This window comes from Netta rufina (assembly GCF_964035555.1).
Source record: "Netta rufina genome assembly, chromosome: 3".
NCBI lineage: Eukaryota > Metazoa > Chordata > Aves > Anseriformes > Anatidae > Netta > Netta rufina.
This window is the reverse complement of record NC_140125.1, coordinates 102,107,856-102,134,656: the sequence shown is the minus strand read 5'-3', so window position 1 is coordinate 102,134,656 and position 26,801 is coordinate 102,107,856. Positions and strand designations below refer to the sequence as shown.

The window sequence follows — 26,801 nt, the reverse complement described above, 5'->3', positions numbered from 1 at the left end:
TAAAAAAAAAGGTAGAGGAGGACTGCTGGAGAAGCACATTACTATTGTTATTTATTTATTTTTTTGGACTGTGGTAAAAAGGGAAAAAGATAGAGCCTTGAAAATAATTGAGTCTAAAAAAAAAAAAAAGAAAGAGAGAAAAGAAAAAGAACAAGAAAAAAAAAAAAAAGTGATTTCCAGAATTATACTATTTACATTGTTTTATTTAAACAATCAGCTGTAAAGTAGTCAATCAGAGTGATATTTAAAATGCCATCTTCAAACTTGAGATAGCATTATGCTGAGATGAATGGAATACTGTTTCCAAATTTTTAGGCTGCAGTTTAATGGGGACATCATTATGAAAGCATATGATTAGCTTAAAAGAGCTATAAATATAATTTATTCAAAAGATTAGATACTGGAGCACTTCTGTATTAAGTAGGAAAGGAATCAAATCATACAGACACAGTTTATAAGAAAACCAAAACACAGTCATTCTTTGTTCTTTTGCTTTGTTTGTTAGTTTTTTTGTTTTTGTTTTTGTTTTTTACAGGTAAATATTTTTTTCCAGGCCAGTCAGTCTGGCTCTTTTCTTGAACACATAATTCACACCAAATAAATAAATAAATAAATAAATAAAATAAAGCAGGCTTAGTGTATGAAAATCACAATTCAATTCATTTTTTCCTGCTAAACAATGAATGAACTTAGGGATTTGTTGTTTGCTTGTATAAACTGACAATACTTAAAAGAGCTAAAATGACCCTGTATTAAATGCAGTCTACTGAATGCTGAATTTAGAGTTTAATATGTAAACTACATATAATTTTCTTTTTGGCTATATGATCTGAATCTATAATGCAGATGTGAGCATATGATAGATATAAAAATGAAAAACTATGTTGGACAATTCTTACAAATATTTATATATTTTTCATTTAAGTACCAGGATTATACTTAACCCTGGGTTATCCTATTTTAAAGAATATGAATTCAATACACATTTTACATTTCCCAAATAAGTTTGGTTATAAAAACTGTGAATGTTGGGTGCTCTCTGGATACTGCAGTGATACATTGCTGTTTTTGTTTCCCTTGAATAAAAGTTATAAATAAATTATGAAAAGAAAAAAAAAGAAAAAAAAAAAAAGGAATTCATAAAATTTGTATTTAAATAACAAAATCATTTTAAAAATATAGATTATGGGTTTCTTCTCAAGGCTTCTCCAGGAACCATTGTAGGTGGTGATTTGTTTTCCTCTGATGCACTAATCAAGAAACATCTGTCAGGAAAGCGTAAGTATGTTCCAAAAGCATAGGTGCAGTGAAGGAAGGGCAAGCCTTGTTTTTTAATAACACCCAGTACACTTGTTGTGACTTAAGTGTAATAATCTGAAAGAACAGAATTATTTTTTTTTCTTTATTTTTTAAAGACAGATAAAAATTTAATCCTCAGCAGTCATTTACAGAAAAGGACCTCCAATGTTTCTGAGAGAGACTGAGACTTGATCCAGACTTAGTTGGCTTTGGATCTGAGATTATGTTTGGTAGTTGTAAAAAGCTGGCCCTGAGCAGCTTTTTTTCTAACGGAGTGAGAACAATATTACAAGGCCAAATTCCATGAGCAGAATTTGCACTTCTTACACTAGACAAAAGCAGTTTCATGTTGTTGTCATAGGCAGGGTCCCATTAAATCATTACTTGTTTTAGAAGAAAACATTTTAGAGGTATTAATAAAATCTTGGTAAGGAAGCTCTTTAACTTTTATTTGACTTCTATTTAATACAATAAACCTCCACAAATTAAATAAATAAATAAATAAATATTTAATTCATATGAGAAGTAATTGTCTACCAATTTATATACAAAATTTATATCCAGAATACAATGTTTTAACCATATTTTACCTGATTTTAATTCTTTTTTGAAAATAATGGTATTAAGCATACTGAACGCACAGTAAATGCTACTTGTTTAAAAATAGGTAATAAGTAAACATAGAAGGACCATTCATCTCCGTTTTTTGAAAAAAATCTTGTGATCGTTAATGTATAACAGACCAAATGTGTGTATGTTTTCATATAAATCCTTATATAATCAAGAATGAAGTGGAAATGTCTTTAAGGTTAAGAAAAGCTTTTTGTCTGTTCACATCAGTGAAAATATTTTCCATTCCAAAGTAAAGCAACTGTAATTAATTTTATGGTATTTATGGTATTAAAAAAAAAAAAAAAAAAAAAGTGATTTTTTTCTCCCTTGGACAAAGTCTCATTCAAAAATTTCCCTTAGCATAAAAAAGGAAAATAGAGCACATTCTAAAGACACAACTAACGGATTAAATTCTGTATGAGAGGTACAGTACACAATGAGTACTGGGAAGTGGCAAACTATAGGAAAAATTTCTGAAGTTTGATGACTAACCTGTTCCACAGTCTTTTGTTTGACTTTCCTGAGATGCTGTAATCATCTTGAAATTTATGAATTTCCTGTGGCTGTATGGGTGCTCAGACTGGAATTCTGCCTATCCGTGATTCATTGCCAGGGGTTTCATAAGATGCTCTTCTTCCATGTAGTATATACCTGAAGATCACAACTTCTGAGCTAATCAAGACACAGAATTTGTGTTTCAGCTCTGTTCCTGCCCAGGTATTATTCTCCCAAATCTTGTCAGGGGACAGTTAATTATCAGGAATCTTTATGAGGATATTGTGTTAAAAAATAAATAAAATTGTTTGAATACAAGATGTAAATACTCACCTTGGAAATAGAAAACCTTCAGAGAGAAAATAATTGATCAATGTTTACATGAGATCTGCATCAAAACTAACTGAGTGAATTAGAAATGAGAGTAAAGAGCAGTAAATAGATGCTCAGGGATATTTGGCTATAAGCACACAAAAGCAACAAGTGACTTTGGAAGAGGAAGTGTTTTGTTAAAATAAATAAATAAAAATAAGAAGGAAACCTCTTTCTTATAAAAAGTGTGTAAGACAAAGTTGTTAGCCTCTCACTCAACTCTACTTTTCTAATTCTACAGAGTATGAGAGCTCTGAACCCTAGGATATAATAGAGCATGAACACTTCTCTCTGCCTGCATTCCCAACTGGGAGCAAAGTGTTTCTGGGAGAGAGAGAGCTGTTTTATACACTGCACTGTGCAGCAGCCTCACAGTGCCATTGTGCTATACAGCCATTTATCCCTGTTTGTAACCTCTGACTTCTCCAGCACTTTGCACAGCTGTTTAGGAAGCAATTCCTGAAGCTGTTAGACTACAAAATTAAAGTGGTTCTTTCATGAAATGTTTACAGTATAAACCAAGCTTGCACTGCCTAATCTTATGGGAGTTACAGAAGGGGAAACTGTACAAAAGCCTGGCCTTTCTGCCTTTGTTAACTTTAAGGAGAAAGTAAGGAGGGACAAAGTAAGAAAAGACACTAGAGAATATCACCTGACAATAAAAAGCACAATTCATTTTTGAGTGCTATAGTTAATGATACCTTGGAACATTCTTATAAAGCTGGAATTATTACTGAAGTGCTGTTCAAATACAGTCTCAGATTCCAGCACAAGGAGTAGTTTAGCTTGGAACAGTCTTAATGGTCTTATCAGAGGTTCCTGCCCTGACTGAAAGGATGTCTCCTTTGTTCACATTAAGTGCAAACTCCTTCATACAGTTTGACAGGTTAGGGTGAAATAGCACCCATTTCAGGTCATTGAGTACCATGCTGAAAGCTCAGTTGTTTCTCTTACTGCTATCCAGACAGCTGCAATACCCTGTTGAGTGGGACAGGAAACTCAGAAGCAGAGGCAGTTTAATGCCTGGAGCAGAAACTGGGAACGTTATCTCAGGCTACACAGTCCCTCTCTGAGCATTCATTAACTAGGCAAACTGGACTTCATAATCATTTTAAATAGAATTGTTGAAATTTTTATACAAAAGAATTAGCTGATGGTTGAACTTGAATTATCAAGAAAGGGTTGGAAATCAGGTAGAATAATAGGGCTTGGTCTTTCCGGAAATCAGTAATGAAAAGTTGTGTCTGTGCTACCATAAGAGGCCAAACAGTATGCTCTCTGATAGAGCATTGAGGATCTATATCATTCAGACCTATAAAATAATGCAAAATTACCTCCAGTAGTTATCTACTCCAAACTCCTGCTCAGTTTGCTCCAATAATCCATTTGGAGCAAGTTGCTCAGAACCTTGTCGAGTGTCTCCAAGGCTGAAGATTCCACAACCTGTTCCAGGGTTTGCCCAGCCTTGTGGTATTTACTTATTTATTTTTAATGAGTTGAACTTTCTTGTGCTGAACCTGGTCCCTGCTACCTCCTTATTCTTCAGCTGTGCACCTCTGAGAAAACTTCTGCTATGCCTTCACCACACTCTCCTGTTAGGTATTTGTAGACAGAAATAAGATTGTTTCTTACACAGTAAAATCATTCTCTTCCTAGTGAACAAGCCCAGCTCTGGCAGCCTCATATATCAAGTGCTCCAAGACCCTAAACATCCTGTTGTATCATGCAGCAATGCAGACTTGCAACTAAGTGTTTATAGTTCTTAGAGTTCTGGGAAGCGTGCAGAAGACATTGTTCACTCCTGAGTATTACTTCATTAGGACTGATTTGTCTGTCCACTGCCTATCTTCTGAGGCTACCTCAAGGCAGTAGGATGGAGTACTTGTAGGGATAGGCATAGCTCTAGTTGTGCTTAACCTGTCCTTCTTGCAGATAGGTTCTTGACTGGACTTGCAATAAGAATTTTCCCTTCAGTATGCCATTAAGCTTTGCTTAACATTGCAGGCCTAAGGTAATTTAAGGATCAAGTAAATGGTGAAGTTATACTTAAAAGTCAATGTAGATGGAGCATGGGTCTCAAGTCAATCACACCAAAACTTACAGCATGCCTGAGAAGCTGCTCAAAATGAGTATAAACTCACATGATAAATCAGTAACAAAAGTGGATTTCTCTTAGCTGTACTGTTCATTAGCCTTCTCACTAGACCAGACTGCTTCTTACAGTATGATATAATTCACACTCAGTATTTTCACATCCTCACTTGGGCTTTTGACAAATGTTTGTAGGCCTAGAGGGAAAAAGATATTTGTTTTCATAAGATAAAAACTGAAGGATTTTTCTCTTTTGCTGTTGACTCTTCACCCCCAAAATAGAAAGTTCCTGTCCTTCATCTGTCTAGAGAAGTGAAACCCTTGAGGGCTTGCTCCCCTCTTCCAAACGTTAGCCTGTCCTTGTTATTGGATGGCACGTGTTTTCAGATAGAAGCCATATATTCAGAAGAGATTTAAAAGTCCATCCAATATAGGAACTTTATAGTGAAATAATGCTTGTTCACATTGCTAATAGTTACAGCATAGTGAGTGTGCATGGAACAAAATATACCTCTTAGCCTTATGGAGCAGTTAGTCTCATAAACACATTTTACACTAAATTCCTGGCTTAATTTATTTTACCTTATTGAATATGCACTGAAAATAATCTTCATTTCTCTTTTGAAACAGAAGATTAAGAAAAGAGCTGTTAATAACATGAAGAAAATTCAAGCCCATTACATTTCTGTTATTTGGATGGCTTTTTTTTTTTTTTTTCCCAACTTATGAGCCCTCATTCAGCCCATTATATGTTTTCCATATAACTCAAAGGTGTTTATCATCCTATTCATTTATGGCTTTGCCATAATGCTAGGCTGACAGAACTCTTGTTATAGATGGGACTCCTGTTTCTTTCTAAATCATAAAGGGCTAGAAATATCACAGATGTTTCTGTAGGCTCAGTCTTTCATAGCAATATTAAATGAACTAATTTGAAAGAGAGCATATAAATTGGAATTTCTTCAAGCTGTTATTCTTTCCATCCTTCCCACTCAGCCTTTCCTTTCTTTTTTACTTTACATCCAACTATCCCTGTTCCTAGGTTACTTCTTTTGGTGAAAAGAAGGTTACTGCTTTTGGTAAATTATGTGTGAGTGTACAAGTTGAACAGTTATGTTCAAATGAAAAAACAGATAAACAGAATAACTAAGGAAAGTCTAAAGCCAGGAAGTAAACCTTCTTCCCAACAACAGTAGTAGACTGTTAAGGCTACTATTGAAAGTTTTTTATTGACTATTAAAAGTTTTTAATTTGTTTCCTCTGTTTTTAGTAGCCCTAATCTGATAGTTTTTTGTTTGTTTGTTTGTTTGTTTTTTCTTGTTTTTTCTTTTTTTTCTGAGTCTTTCTTGTGGAGGTGCTGAACTTTTTGAGTATTCCAGATTTGTAGCTTTTGAAGTCATCCCAAACCTCCAGGAAACTCAGGAAAGGACACATTCAAGGTCAAACTGCTGTTCTCGCTAGAGCCTTTGGCATTTTCTTCACCAAGGATAAGATGTACATAGTACAAAAGAGCAGAGCATGAATCGTCTGAAGTAGCAACATAGAGACAGCAGTTCAAGAATGATGCTATTGATAATTTTATGGTGTTCAAGGCAACCAGTTAGGTTACTGACCTAACCATAATGTAAATCCATTAACAGGGAAAAAAAATCTCTACTTTAAATAATGCATTTTTAAAGTATTCAATATTTGGCATAATATAAATTTACATTTGTGTTAAAATTTTTATTACATCATAAATAGAAAAGCTAGAGCAGTTGCAAGAGCTTTTGAAGATATCTTCTAAGGTAAAGAATTCCAAAATGCTATACCTGTGCTATTGTCTTCAATTGCTTCTCTCTGACCTCTTTTCACATACAAGAATGAAAATAAGTCACTCTTCTTGGCTGTTCTGCAAACCCTGACTAGAAATCTTGCTCTGCAGTGACTGAGTGGCAGATATTCTTGAGAGGCTTAGTAGTTCCCATTTTGTAAGACCAACCAGCAACAGGACACTCTTCTTCAGAAAAAAATGTGTCCACCCCGAATTACTGAAGAAAAGCCCATGTATTTCAAAATCATACTTACCCTTACACTGAATTACAGGTTTGCAGCAGTATTATTAGGAGACAGAGAATTTGCATGGCTTTGCTCCTAGCTGTAGGATGTGTTGTCTTAAGGCTATCTCCTCCTGCACTTTTCTCCGTGCCTCTATAATTTTGTGTTATTCCTTCACTATAAAAATGAAGCTTTTTTCAAAACATGAGGTGTTTGGAAATGAACATTTGAATTTGCATATGTTGGAACTGATTCATCCCTGGTGCCAGGAAGTGCTCGCTGTTGCAGGGATGGGATGTGCAGCTGGCCAGTGCTGCCTCCAAGGCAGGCGATGCTGGCAGGAGAGAAAGTGTGGGCAAGGTGCCCAGGGAGAGAGCTGATTCACAGCTTCCCCCTGGCAGCTTCTGTGAACGGAACACCCCCTGGGTAGTGCACAGAAGTGATTTCACATTAGGCACTTACCACGCCTTTGGCAACTGGCATATTAGGCAGTATATGCTGGTGCTAGATGTGAGAACAGCGGGCAACACACCATTGCACTTGCTGCAGAGAGGCTGGGAAGTCCTGACTGCTAGCAGAACAGACAGCATGCAGAGGTGGTAACTGAAAGCACAGAAGTATTTTTTCTAAAGCAATATAATTAATTTAAAAGCATCATGTGTATCTGTGCATGCGAGTGCACAGTGATATTTTAAATGCCAGCAGGATGCATTTTAGTCTGCTTATAGGAAAATGGATTTCAGTTTAATTAAGAATCATATCATGTTCTTTCTCACCCACACACTGTTCAAAAAATGCAGAAATGCAATGCAGATAGTACCAGGAGCTAAGGACACAAAAATTATACATGCAAAAATTTAAGGAATTAATTAAATTTTACGTAAGGAGGAGTGTATGCTGCCACCCCCAGTTTAGAACCATTCAGTTGCTGGGGATATATAGAGGCAAAGAGAGAGATGGAGCAATCTCTCAGCAGAGATAGAAATGACTGAAATTACTCCATGAACCCTCTGAGCCAAAATTATTTTAGTCTCATGTCTGGACTAGCTCCATAGGCCTGGCATCATTCCCTTATGGGTAGAAAGACTGTACAATGAAAGTGGTAACAACAAGTCATTCCATGCCATGTCTTTCCAATTTCCAACCTGAACATCTCTCGATATCTTCTGAGAGGGCTTGGTTCCAGGAATGATCCTTGACTGGATTCCCTGATATCTTGTCCATTCACTGGAACTGCACTGGGCACAGTCCCTGTGAATAAATGATAAAATAGATTTTTACTCAATTAATTCATTTGCCATACCAACACAAATGACAGGAGATGGGGGATAGGGGAATGGGGACAGCCTCTGTTGTCCTTTTTTCAAATTGTCTTCCTTTATACCTGTTATGGTTTGGGGGGTTGGGATTATTTATTTATGTTTTTTTTTTTTTTTTTAATTTCCTATTACCTATAAGTCCTATAAGGACTTTCATGTCAGTATTCTGCTATGTAAGAAATGTTAGCAATATTTTACATATGAAAAAGTAGCATTTAGCACTTTTGCTAAAACTAAATATGCGTGATTAAGTTCTCCTTCTTGTTAGGCTGAATGCAAGGAACTAATTAACATATGAATCTAAATTTAACTTCCTTTTTATTTTTGGCTTACAATGCATCTTTGTGAAACTTTGATATTTATAAGTGTTTAACTTCACATTCTTTCTTAAGTATATTTGTGAGGAGTAGATCATATGTTTTGCCTGGAATATGAAATCATAGACTGAAGGTCCACTGAGATTATCCATTACCTGTCCCACAGAGTTTTTGTCTCATCTTGAACCAATTTAAATAAGCTTCAAATGAGCTGTGAATGTAATTTTCAGCAGCACCCACTGCTAGCTTGGTTGTGTTCCCTTTGAAGCCAATGATAAAGTTTGCAGGGACTTTAATGCAAACAGAAGTGTGGAAGAAAGTGACTCATCGTGTCTTGCCAGTCAAGAAATTCAGTGTTAAGGTTTCACCACACAGAGAAATTTCTCCTCTGACACAAAGATGCAATGTGTACCCAGTCATTTCAACTATGTAAGAGGGCCACATGTGATGCAGACTAAGGGAAAGATAAAATCAGCTGGGAGAAAAAAAGCAGGATGACAAGGAGAGTGATGAGAGAAGATAGAAGGAAACAACAAAAAGGAGGAAAGGAATAAAAAACTGTCAACTTCAAGGTTATTAAAGTCATGAAAGGAGGAAAGGATGAGGGAGGAACGGAGAATGAAGACAACAGCCAAAGGGGATATGGAAGAAAAATGTAAAAGGGAGAAAAATAAAATTGAAAAATTACAATAAATGAAAATAAGGAAGGAAATGGAGAGTGCAAAGAGGACAAAGCCAGGTTCTTTTCAGTGGTGCCCAGTGACAAGACAAGAAGCCGTGGGTACAAAGGGGAACACAGAAGGTGCCATCTGAAAAAACAGATGATGGAGTACTGGCACAGGCTGCCCAGAGAGGTCGTGGAGTCTTCTCCTTGGAGATTTTCAAGACCCACCTGGACGTGGTTCTAGGCAACCTGCTCTGGGTGGCCCTACTTTGGGAAAGGGAGGGAGGGGGCGGGAATGGGGTGAAAGGGCAGTGGACCTCTGATCTCCAACAGTTCCTTCCAACCTCACCCATTCTGTGATTCTAAGATTTTGTGAAAAGGATCTGGAAAAGGCAGAAGTAAAATGTAGAAGAAAAACACTGAGGAGGAATAAAGATGGAAAGCAAACTGGAGACAAAAGTTAAGTGGAAGTCCTTGTTCCACTGAAGGGAAAGGATTGAAAATGAGGAGAAAGAGTCATCAAGAAAGAAAAACAATGGTGGAAAATATGAAAAAGAAGAAGTGATAAAAGTATGTAGATGTGCAGCTTAATTGAGGAAAATTAAGAGAAAATTAATCCATCCTAGCAGAACAGTTTTAACAGTTTTTCACTGCAAATAGATTGTATAGATAGAGGGTTTCTGTCTAGGCAGTGAATGGAAGTAACAACACTAAAGTAGAAACAACAGGGTAAAAGTGGAAACGCATCTGTGTTCCTGCTGGAGATACAATAGACTGTCTTTTCTGTGGCTTCTTGAGGAAAGGAATCATCAATGTTCCAACTTTACATGCCTAATTAGAGCTTGACAATCTACCACAGTGCCTGAGACAGAAAATAAGATTGCAAGATTTACATGTATACATCTGTACATACTGCCTTCATAGCAATATGTAGGACAGTACTTACTGGCAGAGTTACTCTGCTCAGAAAGGTAAATGCAAAGTGAGTTGCTGTTTACAATCCAGTTCCTTCTAAGTAGGAGTTTTCATAACAGTAGCCACAACCCTGACTGTTACTGACACACCTATGGCCTAAAAGTTTCCTCTGAGGACTGCACAGCTCTATTTATCATCTCATCTTCCCCTGCAGTCCTCCCGGCAGGTCAGTGGTGTGTGGTATAGGAAAGAACCAGGTTATTATTGTTATCTCATTGCCTCTTTGGAGTTAAACATGGGACTTGTTTATCAAGAGCTGCACATATTGTTTTTTTTAAAAGCACTCAAGTTTGTAGAGGCATAGACATACCATAAGCTTATCAGACCTTATTCAAAACTCTGTTTCTTCATTTGAGAAATCTTTTCATTCCTTCCTTTTCTTGTTCAGTCCCCTTTTTCACTCATTCCTCACACATTCAGTTCAGGGAACTGCAAACACCGTATCTTCACAGTTCTACTTTTGTAACATTTTTTTCTGGACTACCTGACTAGAAAAGAACAATATTTTGTTTTTGAATCTAAATGTAGTTTCAGAGGAGACATGGCTTTATAACGTCAAACAGAGCAGTGAATAAGAATCTCTTCTAGCCTGTTTTCTTCTGTGTAAAGTCATTTAGCTTCTCTATGCCCCAGTTTTTGTCTGCTAAATCCTTTCCTTCATCAAAGCACTATTGTGAGATTTTATCCATTAATGTTTGTAAAATGCTTTCAGATCTTCAGATGAAAGATAGAAATGCAAAGTATTATTGTGTCTGTCTTCCAGACTCCCAACCTGTGAATTCCATTCCTGGTGATTCAGTCAAATAAAACAGAATTTCAAATACATGAAAACCACCAGACAATAAAAAATTCTACATTCTGCTATGAAAAAATCCCACAGGAAACAATTATATTTCTCTAGGCTTTCTGAGTCTTCAACAGAAAATCACGTCTCTACTATAGAGATTGACAGCATGGTCAAAATAAAACTATGGGGAAGATATAATTTTCTGTTAAATTCCAATTCTTTTGCAGTGTGGAACATTCTAAAGGTCCATTCTGATTTTTTTGTACAACTTACTGGCTTATTCCCCATCTCAATTCAATATGATCTTTCTTTTGGGTTGCTAGCTACATCAGTTTTAAATATTTAATGACTAATTTATAGGATAAATATTCTGTGTGTATGGTAGTCACTTAAGGCTCAAGGGAAGATTGGATCCACAATGTAGTGGGTGCAAAGTGGTGTAAAACACACCAACAAAAAAATAATAATCAAAAAAACAAAGATAACTTCAAACTTTAGAACTGATTACATTACCTTACTAGTAACAGGTCACGAAAGATATTTAGTATCTATCCATTGCAATAGAATCCTAGTATAGTTTGGTAAGTCCTAGAAAGAATAACCATCTGATGGCTTTTGGCATCACCAGTGTGAGAAAAAATAATGGCTTTATTTCAGTTCTAAGAAATCCAACATCCTCAGTACAGAAACAATATAGAAGGAGTTTGCCATAGCCATTATTGGCAATACTCTTCATAGCCATTATTGGCAATACTCTTCATCTTTATTAGTGGCTGTTTTTATTTCTTTATTTGTAGAGTGTCCACTGAGTGCTATTACTAATCCCCAGAAAGCTATAGCTAAAAACAAGTACAGACAAACCTGATACAGATACAAACCTGACAATTCATGTGAAAACTACAGCCTAACTTAATAACATGTCCTTTCCATAGTGGAAACCAGGTGAACTGGCCTTACTGATAAGGACAGTGAGGCTGAAATGACCATCTGGTGTATTGAGGAAGAGGGTTTGGCGCAGGCCATAGAAGAGTGGTTGAAGGGGAAAGAGACAGAGGAAAGGGAGACTAAAAGGTATACTTGGTTACAGCTGCTAGAATTGTCTTGATGTTTAAATCAAAAATTATCACCCTACTAGTGAAAAATGTAATCATGTGATCTAACTTCTGTTTGGGTGGTGTGCTGAATGTGTGCTTGTATAATTCTACATCCAAGGTTTCCATTTCAATTTATATATGTATATAAACTGGCCAAACCCTGAAGAAAAGATTTGACTGAGATGGAAACAGAATTCTCCATATTGCTGAATCCCAGTAACACAAGTGTTTCTTAGAGAGAGGAAGCCTGAGCTTGAGCCCAAGCCCAAGCCTGAGCCCAGGCCCTGGGCTATACTCAGACTGCATGTACTGAAAAAAAAATTCCATGAGCTCTGCCTTCTAACAAGGGAAGTATAATCCTTCTGATTCTGAAAAGCCATTGTCATTTTGCGGTAAAAATTCTTGACAGGAAAAAAAAATAATAAAACTTATCCATTACATTACAGATTACTATATCTTTGTTTTATTGTAATTTTAGAGATAATTTACATCTTAAATCAATCAAAAGTAAGTCAACCAAAGCTATACACAACAAGAAGGACAAAACTACTTCTGTCCATTATTAGCACCTTTGTGTAACAACTTTTCTGTTTTCATGCTAGCCGATTTATAAATTATTTAAATATGCAAGTTGTGTGTCAATTTATATAGCTCCTATAGATCTAAATAAAAACCTGGGCATATAGGTTTAAATGTATATTTTATTTGTAGCCTTCTGTACTGAGGTAGGCTGGTTTTTCTTCTGAGCTGAGCTTGCATCAAGACTTTTAAGCATTGGCATTGGAAAAACCCTCTCAGAACCCATTTGGGCATTGCATCCATTTCCTCCCCAGTCCCAGCAACCTCCTTAAGTTCTTTCAATAGTCTGGAAGCATTTTTTAATTGCTGCACACCCTCAAACCTTCTTCCTGTGAAGAATGAGTGATAGGGCTTAAGTTTATTTATCTCTGTTTTTCACGTTTTCTTCATTCCTGCTATTGAATCTAAGCCCAATACTGAATCCAGCTGCTGCAGCTGTTGCTGTTCCGCTGTGTTTCCTGCTTTCTGCTTATGCTTATGTTCCTACAAAAGCTTCTCTGGGATGTTCTGTGAACTGAATGGGACATCAAGGCAGTGCTGACTGCACTCCCCATCACTGACAAGCTCTTTTTCTTGATGCTCTGATTTTGTGTAAAGTGCCAGTGTTATACAGACTGAACTTCACTCTTTAAAAAGAGAAGTCCTTTTGTCACTTCACTCTTTGCAGTACTGAAGTATTTCCTTGCTGCAATTAGGTAGAGCCTGCAAGTAAGCTTCCGATTCTGCCAAATTACCTTCACTTTAAGTAATTGAGAAAACTGTATTTCTCTTTCTTCCACTTACTCCAGCATTCATTTTCAATAGGTCTCATATCACTTTCACTCTTATAAGCACTTGTACGTATATTTTTCAGGCACTGTTGCCAGCATGTACAATCTTCTAAGTCAAATATTCACATGTATTTAGTAGTTGATATCAAAGCAGTAGAGTATATGCAAGTTCTATGTATGATAAGGTATTCTGAAAATCCAGACACACAATTCTAATGGTACAGGGACTTGTAATTGTCTCCTTATCTAATCTATTTAGGATAGCAAATATTGTAGTAACTTTGTAGTTGAAACAAACTGTTTCATATCACTATCTCATATTTCACAGTAGTTATAAACACTTCCCATAGAATAGAAACATGAACAAATAGAAATGTTCCAGGATTTTAAAATGTTCTTATCAACTGCACTAAACTCTCATTTCATATTGTACATTTAGGTCAATATCAGCTTATGAGACTAGAAAACAATTATTATAATGCTAAAACCAAAATCTGAAAAGGTCTTTCTAAAATCCTTGCCTATATAAAAAAATCTGTTCTAGTTTAATCAAAAATATCATTTTAAACTGGTGTGAACTGTACAGAGCCATTTCTAAAGATTCTCAGTTCAAATTTACAGCAAATGATTTCTTCTTTTATATCAGTTGCTTCCATTTTTTAGTTGTGGGCTTGTTTTTTTTATTGTTGTTGTTGTTTTGTTTTTTTGTTTGTTTGTTTGTTTTCCAAATGATGCAGAAATAGCCTAGTTTTTAAATTGTGTAAGTGTCCAAATGGTTGAGGTGTAATGGTATAATCTTGAGACCAACTGATCAGTTATACTGGTATACCTTACAAATCCTCTTTGTTAAGACACTAATCATGCCTGCATGTAGCAAAAGTCTTGTAAAATATGAGAAAACCATTATACTGTTTTGATAATAACTTATACTCAAAAGGCTTGAAGAATATGTGGACAAAAATAGAGGCTTCAAACACTATGTGTTCATAAAAAAGGAATCCTTGTAGTACCTCAGAGAAACTGCAGAGGAATAGTCTAATGGCTTCTTGCTCTCCATTATTCATTTAAAAGCAATGGACACTTAGAGTCAAAGTTTAGGCAATTCATTAATTAATTTTTATTCCCATATCTTTTGATACAACATCGTTAGAGGCTTCAGTCAGGCTTCAGTGATATATCTGGTCTTGATGGAAGTAGGAAATAAGTTTTGTAGATCACTGAAGATACTTGTAATTAAAAAACAAACCAAGACAAACAAACAAAAAGAAAGAAAAACACAAAAGAAGCAGTGGATCTTCTCTCATTAGGTCTAACAAAATGCCATAAGAAAACCATCTAAATATCTATATATATGTAACATTTAAAATCTCAACATAAGACTCCCCCCATTTATTTTTTAACTTAAAGTACTAGCCAGCCTATATTCCAAAATTTGGGCTAGCCACAGCAAAGAATTAACGGAAAGGGCTATACAGGTAAGAACTATGACTTGTTCACCATATTTTTACCTAGTTATGTGAGAAGAAACTGCAATTTTCTTTTTTTTTTTTTAATCTTTCTACAAGCAGAAAGATTAATGTGTGATGTCAGCAAGTCTATTGGTTTTTACATATTAAGATGCACAAAGACTCACAGTATTACTTATACTTTCTAGTCAAGATCATGGGTTTATTATACTTGGTCCTGTGCAAAGATGTAGTAATAAAGTGCCATTATGGCAAAGGCTTAATATGTAAGTGAAGTAAGCACATAACACGAGAGAAAAGGAGAATTATCCTTAAGGATGCTGTTTAGATTCCTTATCCAAAGCACACAGGATCTTTGTTATATAGAAGAGAATCTTCCAGAAACTTATAGGAAGTGATCTAGTGAAGCCTAGAGGTTTTACCAGCTTACACCCTAGAAGCATTAAAGCATTTTTGTTTTCTATAGAGTAACTGAACTGGTCCAGTGGAATACCATGTGAGAACTCTAACAAATTTCAGTTTAGCTTATCTCTTTCAAGGTTGCATTAATCGTGTTTGAGGTTTGGCCCTGCTGAGCTCCTCAGAAGTAGGTAATGCTTATTAGATTTAAAGAGCAAAAGGTCAGCCTAATAGAATATGACAGTAACATTGCACTGAATTCCAGGTTACTCGAATTCTTGATTTTAAGAAACATCCAAGTGTTTGAAGAAACCTCCATGAAAGCATTTTACCAGTATGTACCAACTTTGAGGAAAGCTCACACGTAACTAAAGGGTGAAAGACAACGTCTGCATGACTTTTGGATTCAAATAATCACTGAAGTCAATGTTACGGAAATCTCTTGTTTCAGAATACAGCATCTGGAGATTGCTTTTTTAAATTAGGATATTTTCTTCAAAATGAGGTTTATTGCATGGCTAAAAATCAAAACTGAGGCTCAGGAAAAATGAGGTTTTGGAATTCATGTAGCATTTGACAGTTCATTAAAATGAGTGTAAAATAATTCTTCTTTTTGTCTTTTCTGTGATTTAGTGTAGAAGTTCAAATACCAGCTAATGATTATACTTAGCATTATAATTTAGCTTATTCTGTAGTGATCACAATCATCTTCACAATGTAGAGAAAAACAAGCATTTTCTTTGATGACTCTACTGTCATTCAACTATTAGAAATTCCACTGATGAGTGTATCTGTTTGCTTGATGTCTGGGAATGCTAAGTGGGTTACCATTTCTATGCAAGAAGACTACTTTACCTCCCAGTCTGTACATTTCCTTTTCTTTAGGCATTTTCTTCATCTCATGGAGAGGTGGAAGGGTGCCTACAAAGGTACACCAATGTCTCATGACACTTTGTGGTGGGATTAGAGCAAGATCCTTACCAGAAAACAAAATGGCTTACTTGTAATGTTAGCCATTACTTAATAATACATCTTTGCTGTCAACCCTACTCATTTCTGGTGGTGTGGGGGTGTCACACTGCTGCTGGAAATCTCCAGTAGTTTGCTGATACAAGAGGTATCCAGAAAGTGTTTGAGTGGGCAGATGATGAGTAGTTAATAAAAACATTTTATGAATGAGAAAAGTATGTTTGTCCCTGGTGTGGAATTAAGCTCAGGTTTAGCAATGGCTGGAGTTCTCCAAGGCAGGCACCTGTGGAAACAATTATCGAGTCAATTAATATATATATAAATATATATTTTATATAAAATGGGCAGCTATTTCTTTCCTGTCAGTAACACTGCTCTATATCTTTTACATTTTTATTCTAGGTGTCCCACCCCTGGGTGTGATGGCTCTGGGCATATTACTGGAAATTATGCTTCACATCGAAGGTATGTAAAGAGATGGTTTTTATTCTTGAAATCAAACAACCACAGGGCTAGGAGGGACTTCAACAGGCCTCTCTTCTCTCTCTCAGCGCTGAACTAGAATTGAGTGCTCTACGTAGCCATACATTGATCTAACTCATTCTACATACAATGAATAACATTCCTCAGTTTTAGCATAGCTCACTACCCAAATAGACAAGAAGACTTTTTCTAGCATCTAGCAAAATCTTTGTAGAAAATTAATGGTTGTTGTTGTTGTTGTTGTTGATGTTGTTGTTGTTGTTTTCTTCCTTCTCTGTTAGCCCAGAGAAATAATTAAAAATTTATAAGTTTATGTTCTTTTACATTCTGAATAACTTAACCATTCACCTTAGTCTTACTTTTTCTGGACTAAATTCTGTTTCTGCATTTTTTTTCCTGCAAATTGTTTCCTGATTGTTCTTGTCAATCCCTTCTGACTCTCGTTATTTCTTAAAATGTGAAATGAAGCTCATTTTTTACTCCTCTCCCAGCTGAAGTTTTATCAGTGTTAAACAGAGTGAAAAAAAAAAAAACACCTCTTGCATCTAATATGCAATAGTCTTGTCAATATATTTCAAAATAACTTGGCTTGCTTTTAAATCACAATATGTTGTATATAACTATGTTAAGTCAGAAGAATAGAAAGAGCAAATTATGGATAAAAGCTGTTATCTCGACTGTCTAAACTATAACTGCGATCTTTACCAAGGACCAAAGAAAGATTCACATTTACTAATTAAGGTATTGCTGGTAACCCCAAAATGAATTATTGTGGTACCACAGTAGAGATAATGTTCCACATGCTGTGTAATTAGCAATGCCCTTGTGGGTATTTGACAACTATAAATCAATGGAGATGAGCTCCACTATATTTTGAAAATAGTTATCCACTATTTAATCAAAGAATAATAGTGTAGTCCACCTCTCTTTTGTTAGTAAAGGCTCTTTTCTCCCATGCATATTAATGCTGTTGAGTCTGGATGTTTGCTTGGTTCACCAAGTCCCTAGGTTTACAATAGCCTATAACAAGTCAATGCACATACTTCCAGTTTAAATGTATTCCAAGTATAAGCAACAGTTTAAAGTCAAAAGATAAATAGCATAGACATTAGAAATGTGCCATAACTTCACATGCTGTAAAAATGATTGATCAAAATATCAACTCTATTTTCTGTTAAACACAGAGAACTATCCAGAGTACAAATAAATATGTAAAGGAGAAGATGTAAATATTTTTAAAAGCACTTATGCAATGTAGGAGATAAAATCACACTTTCAAAGTAGTTTAAGGTCAAATTCATAGCTACATTTAATTATGCATGGATTTATCAGCTCATACCTCTATCAATGCTATGTTTGGTGTAGATATGCCTGAACTTTGCTATTTTAGGAAGCTGTTTAGTGTTTGGTTAACTATTTAATGTTTGGTTAACTGTTTAACCAGAAACAGACAGGACAGTGAAGATTCAGTACAATGTAGCAGAGAAGCCAAAGTGTCACAAACAGAAAAAATCTAAAAGCTGGCAATATTAGCAGGGAAGTATCATTGCATGCCTGCTTGTTTTTAAAATTCTTTCTCTGGACATTGTCTATTGACTACTCTAGGACTGTATGGTGTTACCTAGTTTAATCTCTTCATTCCTATGTTCTTTCATTGTAGATGAGTGCTGGATCAAGTTTTCATCTGAATATGCATCATACTCAGTACATATAAAGATATAAAAAGTAATATTGCAGAACAAAGTGATCTGGAATTTGTCCAGTCCATTGGAATTCAGTACATTCAGCCTTTTGAAGCACCTCCATTTCTGTATTGGCCACATAAGTCAGCAGAGTAGGCCTTGATTTCTCTTCCAAAATGCCTCTAGCAGTCCATTGCCTCTAGCAGGTCATTGACTGCCTTCAGGCACAGGAACACTGACACAGAACTAGGGAAGGAGTAACACCTTTTTTTGCTTAAAATTGCTGGTGTTGCCCTGGGAGACCTGCTGCATTTAAACCAAGGCAGCCCCACACTGTTCAGTTCATGAAGTTTGTCAAGGTCACTCTCTTAAACTGGTGAGGCTGGCAAAAGGCACCGTCTTTAAAAGGGCAGCAAACCAGTAGCCTAAATCTGGAATCGTTGAGTGTGAAAGACTCCACAGTACTTCCACAGCTAATTCCCATGCTGAAAATTAGCACTTATCTCTTCTTGCATCTGAGTTAACATTTTTATTTGTATTTGATACACTTACAACACTCAGTTTCAGAAGGAAATTAATGATAAACTTTCCTCCTAAATGGCTGTCATGATGTCTAAGTATCACTTGTATTTAAAATGGCTGAATGCCTAACATACATAAAGGCAGATTTAACCCTGCCATAACTTTCTGCAGTTCCATACAGACATTCAATGTATGCAAGATGTTATACTGGCATATACTATCACTGAATTTCTCTCATTTTTGTCTTCATAGATAAGGAATTAAACTAATACAAAAATGAAGTAATAGCTTTTGGTTATCACAGGATAAAAAATTTAAAGTGAAGGCTCATCCTTGACATATGTTTTCTTGGTGAATCTGCTGTCAGAGGAAAATGAATTAATCATATCCTCAGAAGCTGTCTGTTGGAAATGTCTGTTTAAAAGATCTGAAAGGTCTTAGAATTTTCTAATAAATCATAATGCCAGAATATAAAGATCTATTGCAAAAAGATGATGCATCAAAATACCAACCAATAGGTGATAATTGTATTGATTTAATATGGGAAAGCATTAAACCATTAGTCAAGGCAGAAATTCTTCATTCAGATTTTGTTATGAAAATGTCATAATCTGCAAGCATACCCATCTGCACATCTACTAAAAAAGTATTGTTCTCTAAGGCAGTTCTATTAACTATTTAGTTTTCTGATGTAAAACCTGTTAATTCTCACACAGCGGGTAAAACTAGTTTTGCAGATTATCTAAGGATATACATAACTCCCGTCCTATCCCCTTCACTTTCTGCAGTCTGGGTTATATGTGGGTCAATGAACCAATTTAGCCTGCTTCCTCTTATTCTAAATCCATTAGACTTTTCCTCTTGCCTTTGGTCTTTTACAGATTATGACACTATAATTTTCATGTAAAACTATTTTAAATGGCACAGGATTTATGAGATTTAGTTTGTACACAGAGTAACAGTAGCTTTCTTTTAAAAGGAAAATGACCAGCTACATTTGTAATAGGAAATGAAATGGGGCAAGAGCACAGGTTACTCTGTTGGTCCTACACAAAGGCAGCAGAGTTGCCAACACTATTAAATTGTTAGAGCATTTCCTGACATGGTACTGACGTATGGACAGTGAAAATCTCACAGGCAGTTCTGAGGAATGACTTGGAGCTCTGTTGGATCCAGCTCATTCTATCAAAGCAGTATGGGTGTGGCTGTCCTGTTTTACAGAGAGAGCTTAGCTGTGTGGATGTGACCATGCTGGTATTGGGTCAAGACAATAGGTCTAGGCCCCTTCTGTTTACCACTATAGATGTAGCCATGCCATCTCACTAAATGTTGCCAGGTAATATACTCTGTGCTAGTATCTTGTGACAACATTCCTCCTTTTATTTAATTAATGTATTTATGACTTTACAGCATGTAAAGTCTCATTTTTGACCATGGCTTATTTTTTATTTACCAACACAGATTTTCATCCATGATTGCATCACCTTTTCACTACTTGTTCCACATAATCCTCTCTAGTTTTAAGACAAAATAATCAATTTTTTTTTTTTGCTGCCACTGTTTCTGTCTCTTCCTCCTGAAGACAGGACCTACTATACAACACTGAAATACATTTTGTCATGTTGGAAACAAAAAATTTACTTAGTTTGTTTCTTTTTCTGAGGCAAATTTTTGTAACACTACTTTGTCTTTCATCTCAGTAATTTTGAATGTGTTGCTCTTACCAATGGATTTCTTTTTATCTGTTCATATGTCACATTTAAATAGAGCATAAGTCATGGGTTTTGGATAGACATTTCTGTGTCCTCAGTAGGGATAGCAGCTACTTAAAAGAATCCCTTCATGTCATTGAATATCTACTACAGTCACTGTCAAGTGTACTAAGCAGTTTCTATAACTGCTTAGTGTGAAAAAGTTGAACTTGTGAGATCCTGGAATAGGTGATCTTTTTCCATCTTTAGTAGTAAAAATGACATTCTCAGTGTCTACTTAAAAGTAATATTGGTTGGCCTAACATATAACTTTGTCTCTACTAAATCTTTTTGTCTGGATGTGTTCTGAGCACTTAAACTCTTTCCCAGGAAGGCACCATACAACTCTGAGCTCTGGCATATTTTTAATTCAACCTTTCTATAGCATTCTTACATGATGCTTTAGAAGGTTTGATAGTGTTTCTAATGTGTCCTCTAGAGAAATCTTTCATCCTACTAAGAGATACAAAGACACCTGGTTTTTGAGCCTCTTTTTCCTTCTCTATCAGACATACAGAATATGTGATGACTCTCAGCACTTAAACACTGGCCTTCTACTCCTTTCAAAGCTGCCACTGCTGCTGCTGAGTCAGCTGGAGGGACTATTAGGCGGAGAGTTTAAGAGCAGCATTCTCTGCCTTCTCAAGGACTGCCTGTGTGTGGCCTGCACAGCGCTTGCAGTCCTCTCCCGCCATCACAAACCGAGATACTCGGATTCCCCCTCGTGGCTGTATACTACAACTCTCCCTGTTTAAACTACTGAGCTTTGATTTTGGAAATGGGACAGGATTACACATTCTGCCAGTTTTTATTATAGAACGTGTATCCATTGTAGATCGTACCCCAAAATGAGAAATTGTTTAAAATATTTTCCTTCAATCAGTCTTTCAGGCTGTCCGCGAGCGAAGAAAAGTGGAATCAGGATAGCACAAAGCAAGGAAGACAAAGAAGACCAAGAACCAATTAGGTGAGAACATATATTGTCAAAGGACCTTCATACATTGTATAACAGGCCATATATACAGCTTTTAAGATAAACTCTATTGTTTTATAGCTATCCAAGAGCAGATGGTTTAGGTTTGAAATAGTTTTGCTTAAGAAAAATATATAGCACTCTAAATCCTAAGGAATTCTGCATTGGCCCCATTGACTTCAGTGACTGAACTTCAAATCAGGATCTGTGCTGATTTATGCTAGCCAAGGATAGGATACTCCATTATTTAAAAACAGTTTAAGTGTAATTTTCACACGAAATTCAAAAGCTAAATCCTTATCTCCTAAAAAAAAAAAAAAAAAAAAAATGCAAAGTGTTTGTATACTACAGACAAACCATACATGCTAAACAAAGTAGTAATAGGAATAGAAAATTGAATATTTATGTGAAATTGCCACTAAGAATCTGACTGCTTATGCAATTAGCGAGAAGAGGAACAAATGCTCACATACAGGCCTTTGTGTTTTCTTGAAAAGTGCTCTGGAATCTGGTGGCTGCAGCACTCAGAAGCTTGACTGCTCTGAACCATTCAGGACCGGATCCTCCATGTACAGTTGCAGCAATATCGTAGTGCAGCACAAACAGTGAAGTCACCAGCCTTGTTTTGACATGTGCTATGCAGTGGCATACTTACTGAATTATTTTCTTTACTCATTTCACTTTGAAGATTCTAACTTCTTCCTTCTGACCATAGTTATTTGTTTTTTTGGAAGTATACAAGGCAAATGAATGAGGGATTCCCAAATAACAGATGAATATGGAACTGTCTTCTTTGATCTCTTTAGGCTGTAGCACATAATTTGTTATGATCTTTCCAATTCAGAGAGTGTTTAAAGGTACTCCATATTTCTGATGTAGTAGGCACTATGATTTCATATTATTTCTCATAATCTGACTCCTGATTTTTTAACCTGGCAACATCCTTTCAGTGCAGAAATGTATCGCTTTATACCTAACTCTGTTTATATCTAACATTTTCATGACTTCAGACAAGTCTTCTTGAGATTCCATACACATACTTAAAACATAACAAGAATAATACTAAGTGCTTAGAGATTATTCATGGGCAATTTCCTTACTGAGTCAAGCTCAGTAGTCACCATTTTAATTCCAGTGTGATATTTACTGTAATGAACACAGGTAATTCAAACATATATATCACTCCTTTTGTTGGTATTGCATGATATCAAAATCTGTGACCTCATCTACTGGCTAGCCTCCTTATTGTTTATCAAAGAACAATTTTATTTATTTATTTATTTAATAAAGTTCTGTTTGTAATTTTACTCAGTAAAGGGTATCTTGAGCATTTTTAAGACCACAGTGCATGGCTTTTTCTTTTAATTTCATGTCGGATTTATTTTGACTTTGTTGTAGAGGCTACCAGGTATATGATGGCAAGACAATAAAGTTTATCTCATCTATCTGCTATCCAGATGTCCAGTTCCTGGTTGTGATGGTCAGGGCCATATAACTGGAAAATATGCATCACATCGCAGTGCATCAGGGTGTCCTCTAGCTGCCAAAAGGCAAAAGGATGGGTACCTAAATGGCTCACAGTTCTCCTGGAAGTCAGTGAAGACGGAAGGAATGTCATGTCCAACCCCAGGATGTGATGGCTCAGGACATGTCAGTGGTAGTTTTCTTACTCATCGTAGGTGAGTGGCTATAGCTTATATTTTTCACTTAAAAAAAAAAAAGTTTTGGGTGACTAAAAATCAAGACTTGTGATTTTTTAAATGCAAGTCTTTGCAGGTAGAGACCTGAATCTGAATCTATAATACTCAAAAGATTGTAGAGAAATAAGTGTGCATGACAATAACTGTAAATATTGCTTTATTGAGTGACTCTGGACAAGTTACTTTAGAATAGACTTTGTAACACTCATCTGAATCCACATAATTTTCAGAGATGTTGAACACACTGTTGATTCCCAAACAAGCATGGAATGAAAGAATTTTCAGGAACCGGTTCTATAAATACAATGTAATTTTCTCATTTAATAATGAAAATGTTCACTCAAAACAGTAATTAAGTACAAAAAAAAAAAAAAAAAAAAAAAAAAGTAAGTACAGAATAAAAGTCCAAACAATACAGCATATTAATTAAAAATAACAGAATACAAATATTTAACAAAAGAAACACAAGCTCAAATTTTTCATAGACTTAACAAAAAGAAGAGATTTCAGTGATGATATTTTTCATAGCTTTTAAGACATTTGTGGCTAGTCTATTAGGGATAAATCTTGTCCCCTTTTTAAATATTAGATCACAAATAAGCAAGGATATTTTTGGGTCTTTGTATTGGAATTGTACCATGAGCATGATTGCAATGCCAAGGTAAATCTCTTCTTTTATTCCATAGTAACTAATATAAAACTGTATTACTTCAAATATGTCAAGTCAATGTGCCTAATTTGTTACCCTTGCAAACCTTAGTTGAACTTCTGTACTTCTGTACTTTAACTAAACCAAACTGTTCTTGTTTTGTACTCAGTTCTAACTATAGAGGTGAAAATATTACTTATTACTTCACATGCCTATAATGCCTTTGATTCTTTTCCTTTACAGCTTAACTCAAAAGCCCTACCCTTAATGCAACATATCTAAACTACCTACCCTTAATGCAACATATCTAAACTATGTGCACATAGTTTGTATTTTTTATGTTCAGAGCTGTTTTTCTACTTGGTATTCATATAGTACCTGCAGTGAAGGGATTTTGGTCCATGACCTGAGGCGCTTCTCAGATGGTCAAACATTAAATAGCCTGCAGCTCACACAGGTCTTAGGGAGTGACAGATACAGAAGCCCTGGCCATTTCTGCAGATGTACACATGTGGATTTAAATTTCTGACTTTCAGTAAAATTTCAGTTTTAATGTTCATATTTCACTTTAGCTTACTTCGTAATGATGTAACATTTATTTGGCTTACAGATATCTGTCATTAAAGTTTTGAAGTGATTTTATCTTTTATTGAAGGTACAATATAATTGTAACTATAATAATGTAGCTTTCAAGGAGTTTTTATGTAGAAAAAATTGTTTCAACAACTAATCCTAACTTCTAAAAGGAATCTACTGATACTAAATCTAACTGTTCCTTGAGAATATGGGGCAAATGGTTTCTAAACTTTTTTTAAATAGGAATGTTTTAAAGAAAAAAAAAATAGATTTTTTTTTTAAGTCAGTGGAAAAACCTAAATATGACATTTAGACATGTAGTAGCCATGTGCTTTCTCTGTTATCTTAAACAGAAACTGAGACGTAAACATCATACCTTGTAAGACTAGGTGCTGGGCCACGTGGTCCTTTATTAGAGGAGAGCATCTGAAAATGAAAGGTTGTTTAAAAAGATACACTGAATTAGACTAATCTTACTTAACTGTCTTGACTTAACAAAGAGTCAACATTCTAAGTTGTTGTGAACAAATTATTATATTTCTTGAAGCTTCTGTAAACTAAGGCAATATTAATAACAAGTCATATTTTTAAAAGATGATTAATTCTTGTAGAATTTAAGATGTTGTTAAAAGGGCTTAGTTTATTTGCTCATACAAAGTATCATAAAAGCATAGAATATTTTGAGTTGGTAAGGACCTTTGAAGATTATCTAGTTCAAAACCCACTACCATGGACATGGCATGGACGTGGACAAACCCCTGACATTTTTCACTGATTAGGTTGCTCAAAGCCCCATCCTGACTTTCAACGTCATCAAAGATGAGGTATCCACAGCTTCTCTGGGCAATCTGTTCCAGTGTCTCACCACCTAAATGATGAAAAAAGTCCTCCTTATATACAATTAAATCTACCCTCTTTCAGTTTAAAGCCATTACCCCTTGTCCTGTCATTCAGGGCCTTTTTTTTTTTTCTTTTTTTTTTTTTTTTCTAAAGCTTCCTGAAGCCTTCTCTTCTGCTGTGGGATAAACAACCCTAATTCCATCAGCCTGTCTTCACAGGAGAGGTCCTCCAGCCCTCTGATCATTTTCATGACCCTCCTCTGGACTCATTATTACAGGTCCAAGTCTTTCTTGTTCTGGGGACCCCAGAGCCGGATAGCAGGTCAGAAGGGAGAATCACGTCCTTTGACCTGCTGGCCACAGTTCTTTTTTATGCAGTCCAGGATACAAATCATGCCTGGAGCTATTTTGGATGCCTTAGGATAGTTTACTTGGCAGTTGCTCAGAAAGGCAGAGATTTGTAATAGGTCCAGTTTATGTTTACTAGCATTAGAGATATGTCTGCATTGCTCTAGGGTATTTCAAATGGTATTTCATGCCTGTGTGTGCATCGATCTCTGCATGTAAAATTGATTTTCAGAACAACCCACCTACTTTAAGCATCTACTTTTTGTGAACAAGGTGGTTTTGATCTTTTTCCAGTGAGTGTTGTCAATGAATCTTGAGAATTGTTCACTTCACCTTGTGAAGTAGACATCTTCCATTGACCAGAGCTGTACACCAAATGTCACTGCGTGCACCAACAGAGTGGGATTCCCCTACCTACAGATAGGTACTTTTTGCCTGAAGTGTTCATTGGGGCATGCAAGATGGCCCTAATGGACTGGCAAAAATGACAGAAGACCTGTGAGATAATCCTATTCTTTAGTTATGACATCTGAGAACTAAACATGCTATGCAGGATAACTGGAAAGCTGCTCAATGTGTTAAATGAATGTGCCCCAGCATTCCAGAGCTCCATGGGATGTTTCTCAATCTGAAGCTTAGTCCCACATAAGTTGCAGACTATGCATTTCCTATCTAAGGATGGAATATCCTCTATTTTTAGTGCAATCCTTTTAACAGGCTATAGTCTCATCCTCTGCAACTAACAACATTTTGCTATACAGCTGTATGTCTGTAAATCTCAAATGCTGCCTTCTAAAGAAAAACTATGTTGTGACAGTTACATACTCAGACTAAGTTTGTGATACAATCTTTTGCAGGTATGGCTGTGTTTATCATGCATTGGGAGAAAGCAGAGCTATGGGCTTTAAGCAAGTTGCTAAAACCTCCAGTAAATTAGTAGTTAAGTTTTCATTTTTGCAAGTACAGCTCACTTCTCTCCTGATTGGGAGATAGGATTCCTGATAGGATTTTTTTTTTCCCAGTACAAATACTT

At 35.8% G+C, this 26,801-nt stretch overlaps 1 protein-coding gene across 3 annotated transcripts in view; it reads left to right on the top strand.

The window, feature by feature from the left end:
- Positions 1 to 26,801, top strand: part of MYT1L (myelin transcription factor 1 like) — a gene marked incomplete at both ends in the record, with an annotated part of 132,311 nt that overhangs the window by 84,098 nt on the left and 21,412 nt on the right. For all 3 annotated transcript variants that reach the window (XM_084283981.1, XM_084283980.1, XM_084283982.1), the window contains 3 exons: positions 16,648 to 16,710; positions 21,567 to 21,650; positions 23,114 to 23,335. In XM_084283981.1, coding sequence (XP_084140107.1) covers positions 16,648 to 16,710; positions 21,567 to 21,650; positions 23,114 to 23,335 — 369 coding nt within the window. The remainder of the gene's footprint in view (positions 1 to 16,647; positions 16,711 to 21,566; positions 21,651 to 23,113; positions 23,336 to 26,801) is intronic.